The sequence below is a fragment of the Aquarana catesbeiana genome, linkage group LG05 (assembly GCF_042186555.1).
Source record: "Aquarana catesbeiana isolate 2022-GZ linkage group LG05, ASM4218655v1, whole genome shotgun sequence".
NCBI lineage: Eukaryota > Metazoa > Chordata > Amphibia > Anura > Ranidae > Aquarana > Aquarana catesbeiana.
The window spans coordinates 632999108-633006213 of NC_133328.1; the positions used below are offsets into that span (position 1 = coordinate 632999108).

The 7106-nt window shown below is 40.1% G+C and overlaps 1 protein-coding gene across 1 annotated transcript; it reads right to left on the minus strand.

The window, feature by feature from the left end:
* Positions 1 to 832: 832 nt before the first annotated feature.
* Positions 833 to 4224, minus strand: LOC141146102 (forkhead activin signal transducer 3-like). The gene is made up of 4 exons (XM_073632855.1): positions 3916 to 4224; positions 2647 to 2751; positions 1727 to 2411; positions 833 to 882 (listed from the first exon to the last, which is right to left on the minus strand). Exons 1-4 carry the CDS (start codon positions 4222 to 4224, stop codon positions 833 to 835), a joined length of 1149 nt encoding a protein of 382 aa, XP_073488956.1.
* Positions 4225 to 7106: the final 2882 nt, after the last annotated feature.

Below are 7106 nucleotides of genomic sequence, written 5' to 3' on the forward strand. Positions count from 1 at the left end.
ATAGGGCAGGTTGGGAGGTGTAGGGCAGGTTGGGGTGGTATAGGGCAGGTTGTGGTGGTATAGGGCAGGTTGGGGAGGTATAGGGCAGGTTGGGGAGGTATAGGGCAGGTTGGGAGGTATAGGGCAGGTTGGGGTTGTATAGGGCAGGTTGGGGTTGTATAGGGCAGGTTGTGGTGGTATAGGGCAGGTTGAGAGGTATAGGGCAGGTTGGGGAGGTATAGGGCAGGTTGGGAGGTGTAGGGCAGGTTGGGGAGGTATAGGGCAGGTTGGGTGGTATAGGGCAGGTTGTGGTGGTATAGGGCAGGTTGGGGAGGTATAGGGCAGGTTGGGAGGTATAGGGCAGGTTGGGGTTGTATAGGGCAGGTTGGGGTTGTATAGGGCAGGTTGTGGTGGTATAGGGCAGGTTGAGAGGTATAGGGCAGGTTGGGGAGGTATAGGGCAGTTTGCAGGAACTTACAAAATAGCTGCAGAGATGAAGACACTTGGTGCTGCTGTGTCTTCGCCTCTTCTCCTACTTCAGCCGCGAGTGTGAATAAGTGTGTGGGAGGAGTAGAGGAGGCAGCCACACCCCCCAGCTCCGGCCCCCAACTGCAGCTGAAGGAGATATTGAAGATCCCCGAGGGTTAGCTTCACTGACTGGGGAGTCTTATAGGCAGCCTCCCTCGCACGGCTACATGTCCCACTCTCACCGCCCCGCTGCAGCTCTGCAAGTGCATACAATATGGTGCACTGTGTAGCGGCGGCCCCGGTGTCACCTTTCTGGCAGGTGTCACCCAGTGCAGGCTGCACCCCACCTTGCCCCCCCATTGCGATGCCACTGCTTCTATTATCACTAGACATGAGCCGAGGAATTCCGAATACAACCAATACACCCACAGGAATCTTTATAAAGATGGAAATTGTTATTTCGTTACAAATCTCATATATAAAACATTTGTGTTTTGATGCCTTCTGTCACATTCTCCATAACATAAAAGAAATTAAAAATGGTGCCGGGATGGTGGGAAGTTGGGAACCCTTTATAATGGGGACAGCAAGTGTGTAAAATCGGGAGATACAAGACCCTGTCAGGGCAATTAATTCACCAGCATTAGACAAATATTGAAATGTCACTTTTGGGTGGACTGACCCTTTAAGATCTATACTATACAGTTGATATATACATTTTTCAGACTATTTTACTAGTTCTAATCTTAATACCCATGTAGACAATTACAACATTGATGCCAAATTTCAGTAAAACAAAAATTCAAATTTATTTCAAGTGAATATAATCAGACAAGATACAAAATGATTGTCATATATACATGTGATCCAATTCCAATGCCTTTGGACTGTATGTCATGGTTGGTGCCACCTCCGCTGGGCCACATGCCGAGTTGAGTGCCAACCAGTGTTAATTTTGGCAGCAAATTTCAGTTTAATTTTAATCTTTGTCTTTTGACTAAAATGCCATTTCAGTTTTAGTTGTATTTTAGCCATCTGAATTGTTTTAGTCAACTAAAATAGTGTTATTTTAGTAGACTAAATTACCACTGGTGCCAATGTCATCAGGTAAGCCTTCAAGTGCAGCTAGTCCTTGGGACAAAAGTGAACGGCCCAAAACCAGCCTTGTCTCAGCATCTGGCCAATCAGTAACCGTTAAGTCCGTACCATGGGTACACCCCGACCTGAGATAAATGTTCCCCATATGCGCCACCCTGAGATAAATGCTGCCCGTAAGCACCACCCTGAGATAAATGCTGCCAGTAAGCACCACCCTGAGATAAATGCTGTCCGTAAGCACCACCTTGAGATAATTGCTGTCCATATATGTTTTGAGGTGACATGTAGCTCCCGGGTGAGGGATATATGGGGACATTAAATATTGCTGTATTGGGAGGGAAATCTGACAGGGAATTCCTGGCTTCAGAGGGTCTAGGCTGGGGAGACATTTGAGGTATCACATTGGGAGGGTAGACATCCCTCCGCTCCACACAGGTGGAGCTTGAGTATGGGGAAGGCATGTAATTATGTAGAGAGAGTGCGAAGTTGGGGTAAAGCTGCAGAGGGTGTATGCTAGGAGGGGCCACCACATTAGGGGCCACACATGTTGTGTGTGATGCTGGAAGGTTCGATAAGATCTCTGGGAAAGTTGAGGCAGGATGTACACTAGGGGGCTGGATTCGTACTGAGGACTGAGCCTCTGCTTCTGCTCTGACCGCAGTATTTTCTATTGGAGGATGAGGGTTATGAAAAATGGAAGGTCTGTAGGGATGTCCATCCAGGATATAAGGAGCCAGGTCATGAGGGTAGGCTTCCTGGCGGGTGACCGCCGTGTTCTGCAGCTTCATGGCTGCGGAGGGAATCTGGCTCACATTCACTATCCAGTAGTTGCATTTACCATTCGGCTTCAGTGGATCTTTCAGGATCTGCAAAAGAGGGAGAAGACGTTAGAGGCATAAGCCAGCACAGCAGATTCACACAAATCTATTACAGGTCAGGGTAACAAAACCCTGTGACCTATTTACAATGATCAGAAAAGTAATTTCTTAGAATCTGCACCTATTTTTAAATAATGTTTTTTTTTTTTTACTTGGCTGCAGTATGTAGAGAGCCTTAAGAGCCCATCACCGCCATCACATCCTAGGAGCAACAAGTCCTTACCTTTTCGAAGCAATCATTGGAGGAGAGGTTATGTCGAACAGAGTCCCTCCAGCCCTGATAATCCCCCTTGAAGAAAGGGAAGAGGTTGCTGATCTCATCTTCGATCTGCCAATAATAAAAAGTATAGTTGTAAGTGAATGAACATGACCGTAAACCAAGATACATAATACCTCTTACATTATATAAGTATAACCAGGAGACCTGTACTGAGATACTTAGAAGGACATCACTGTAGACCTCCTATCCATTTGTGGTATAAGGCTTCCTAAAGTTAGATGAAACCCCCAAAGGGAGGCAAATCCCAAGTAAGACATTTGCCACAGGAACAATTGTCTTCATTGGAAGGCTTCCCCTGTTTTGTTGACAGCCCAATATTTTGGCTTTTCCAATCACTTTCATACTTTGGGGGGTCTCAGGGTAAATCTCCCCAGCTGGGACACAGACAGCAATAAAGACTAAAATAAAATGCAAAATTACCCCTCTCTGTAAAATCATTCACTATTACAAAACGTATTTCCACAAAGCACGGGCTAAGCCCAATAAGAGCAATAATAATGAAGGCCTTAGCTGCACTGTCCTTACATATATTATTCACATATGTTCAATTTATTATATCAATTGTATCAGATGTATTCTCAAAACACAATATGAAAAAAGCAAAAAAAAGGAAGAAAAAAATAAAGTAAAAATATTAAAAAAACACAAATTTGAAAAAAAAGCACACACAAATGAAATTACATGAACAAAAAATACAAACAATAAAATTTAAATAAACAATCCTTTTTTCTGAACGTTTATGTGATTCTATTATTTTTTTCTTTATATTTTCTTTCCGTATTTTGGAAAAAAAAGTTGGTGTAATTGAACAGCTGTGAATGATATACGTAAGGACAACATAAGGCTTATTGCTCCAAACGAAAACAGCAAAAATCTGACCCACTTCATCAAAAAAAAGAAAAAAAAGTAATTCAGCCTGTAGTCATGAGAGTTTTATATTCTGCAAATATAACAGGCAGCCAGGGGCCTAAATTAAAAATAAAAAAATAACTAAAAAAATAAAATATTGACAATTCACCCAACTTCTTGAACTTCTATTTTTGATAAATATTGGTATAATTTTTTCAGCCTTCATAGGCCTAACAGAAACAAATAATAATAAAGAATATCCCTCTGACAAATCCTTTATCTGAGCTAGTCTCAGTGTCACCCCTCCCTCTGCCCTTAGCTGCCCTAAAGCCCCAGGAAGTCCCATAATGGAAGGTTGGTTACCTCGGACACTGTGAGCTTCTTCATGGGGGAAGCCTGGATGACCAGGGCGATCATGGCCAAGTAGGAGTAGGGTGGTTTGGCGTAGCGTTGATAATTCTTCTTCTTCTTGCTCTTTTTGCTCTTTTTGCTCTTTTTGCTCTTTTTGCTCTTCTTACTCTTCTTGCTGAGCTGATCAGTCATGTCGGGCTTTTTGGGGCCTCCGTTGGCCTCCCCAGGACAGCTCTCTACTTTGGCCAGGATCCTGTCCATGTTGTGTTGCTCAGGGACTTGGTTGTAGAGGGGGTCCCAGGAATGTTGTGGGCAATCCATGGCTTGTCAGGTGTGTTGTGTGTATGGGGGCAGCCAGGTATACATAGTGCTGGGATCCCCACCCTGGGCTTTATAATGTAAATGCACCTGTAACCATAAGAGGTGACACCTCCCTTACTGCAGAGGGCCCCTCACCATCCATTTGAATAAGTTTCTAGGAAGTTTCAGGGCTGAGATGTTGGGGGGCATTGTTATGTATATGTTGTGTTGACTATAAGCTGATGGAGCGTATATCGTATGCTTATGAGGTGAATATTACGTTCATATACTAAAATGATCTCTTGTATATACAATTTTTTTTTTACCTGTGGATATAGATTTGTTTTTATATATTTTTATATCACATGTATAACTTAGATTTTTTTTACTAATTCAAAAATATATTTATTTTATCTTTTAATTTTCCTACATTTTGCATAAAATTTTAGACACATTTACCAATCTCAGAATGGCTTTTGTAAGGGTACATCGGGCATAAATAGCTTAATACTGCTTTTTATCCATCAGAACCACTCAAAGTGTCCAAACTTGAATTTGATGGTTTTATTATTCTAAAAATTCTTACGACTTTTTATTTTGGCTGTCAAAATAGTTTTATTTTATGTCTAATTTTTAAAATACTTTTATCCAGTTAACATTTACAAGTACATTGATTTTTAGAAGTTATTTTTTTTTATTAAACTAACAATAACTTTGAAAGATATATTTGCTGAGGGATCTTATCTAAGGAGCACATACTGTGTTAAATTGCAACTGCTTTTTTAGCATAAATTTACATTTTTTTTCTGTTTGTTTATTTCTTAATTGAAATCAGTGTTTTAACTTTGCAGCACATTGGTGTCCCTGTTATTCCAGATGGTTTTCAGCATTTTTTCCTTTAATAGTGGCCATTTTCTAGGCATTCATTCTATTTAATAAATTTGTAGAAGCAAATTGAAGGGGATTATATTTAATATAAAAATGTAAATACCTATATGATATTATATGTATATAATTAGAACAATTTGGTTATGTTAAGATGACAATTTGCAGGAAAAAATGTTTTTGATAAAAAAAACACACTCAGTAGGACTCCATATAACATGGGAGGTCTATAACTTATAATAGATTTTCAAACATGCATCTCAAAAATGCTTGGGGCAAACATAAATCTATACTAAAAAAAATAAAAATATAGATATACTGTAGATATAAATGAAAAAAGTGGGGCAGACTTGATGGAGCACTTGGTCTTTTTTTTTCTGTCCTCACTCTTCTATGTGTCTGTGTGTCTAGATGTAATATTAAATGGGTAAAAACTACAAATACATATTAATTGATTATTATTAATAGTCAATTAATAATGAGTTAATGACTTATTAAATGTTGGTATAATGATTGATGGGGTCAGTACTGAAGCTGCTTTATTGCTCTTGCTGTTTGCAGAACTTTTTTTTAACTAGTTTGACACCCCAACAACGAAACTGCTATTCTAAATCTATGATAGACATGCTTTGAAATTTTTTTATACTGATGATAAATATGGTGGAAAAATGACATTGAGCAGGGATGCAAATCTGGAGAATAATATGCCCAGTAATGTTAAATACATTAGGGGAGATTTAGGCTGGGTTCACATATATGCGATTTCGATGCGCTTTACACCACATCCAATATGCATGAGTCGGCGTCGCACTGATTTGAACAACGTGATCGCTGGCAATAGGATGCAACTTGTCATGCGATTTGACCTGTCACTCTAATGTGAACAGGGGCTGACTGTTGACTGACTCGCTACCTCTTCTGAAAGTTTGTTCCAAGTCTTTCTAAGATCAGTGTAGAATTTTCCTTCATCTAGTTTGAGGACATGTCCTCGTGTTCCTAAACTTGGCTTCATATTGAAAATCCTGCCCTCCTGAACCTTATTCACCCCCTTTATGAGTTTGAAGGTTGTCATATCCATCCTTTCCCTTCTTTCCTCCAGACTGTAAGTTCCTGAAGTCTCTCCTGATATGTTTCATCCCTCAGACCTTTCACCATTTTGTTGTCCATCTCTGGATTCACTCTATCTTAGCAATATCTTCTTGCATGTGAGGTCTCCAGAACTGGACAAACCGAGTTTGACTTACTAAAGGCAAACCAGTGTTCACTTTGCAAGGGGTTTTTCCCTTAACTTAGTGAATGTGGTGAAATGCGCTTTACAAAGGAAACCCAACCAGGCAATGAAAATGTAAAAAAAACCACAGCATTGTTTTCTTGCATATGATTAAATAATGGAAGGCTGCAGAGTTTCACCTCGTTTACTAAGCCAAGGTTAAATTCCTTTGCAAAGTGATCGGCCTATTTGGCTTTAGTAAACCAAACCCAGTAACTCTAACCAAAACGGCTTTTTAGTAAAAGGGGTAAAAAATGTACTCAAGCTGAATTAAAACCAGAGTATCAAAACTGTGTTTCATTTTTGGATGGAGTGGAAACGGGTTAGAACCAATGTCCATATTTGTTTCTGTCAGTAATAGCAGATTTTCCTAAAACGTAAGCATAAAAAGACAAAACTTTTTAAAACATTTTTGGATACTGTAGGAAATGGTTAAAATGTCTGCCTTTTTTAGATTTCTATTCACTTCCTATACTATAGACACAATAGGAAATGAGAGGAAATTTCTTCAGAGAAATGGAAATCTACTCTTAAACATGGAAGACCTCCCATGGAACATTAGGCTGGGTTCACACCATTGCGAATTGGATGCGGGTCCCCCAATAATGGAGCACAACTCCTTCCATAAACACTAATGATGGGGCACATTTCCTTCCATTAACACCAATGTTGGGGCACAATTCCTCCCATTGACACCAATGATGGGGAACAATTCCTTTCATTAGCACCAATGATGGGGCACAATTCT

Bases quoted from the DNA above. Each gene is read 5' to 3' on its own strand.
- LOC141146102 (XM_073632855.1), bottom strand. From the start codon at position 4,224: ATGGATTGCCCACAACATTCCTGGGACCCCCTCTACAACCAAGTCCCT. The intron at 2,412-2,646 runs GTAAGGACTTGT...CCTCTTTTGCAG, and splicing joins CCAATGATTGCTTCGAAAAG to ATCCTGAAAGATCCACTGAA. The intron at 883-1,726 runs GTGCTTACGGGC...ATCTTTATAAAG, and splicing joins GCAGCATTTATCTCAGGGTG to ATTCCTGTGGGTGTATTGGT.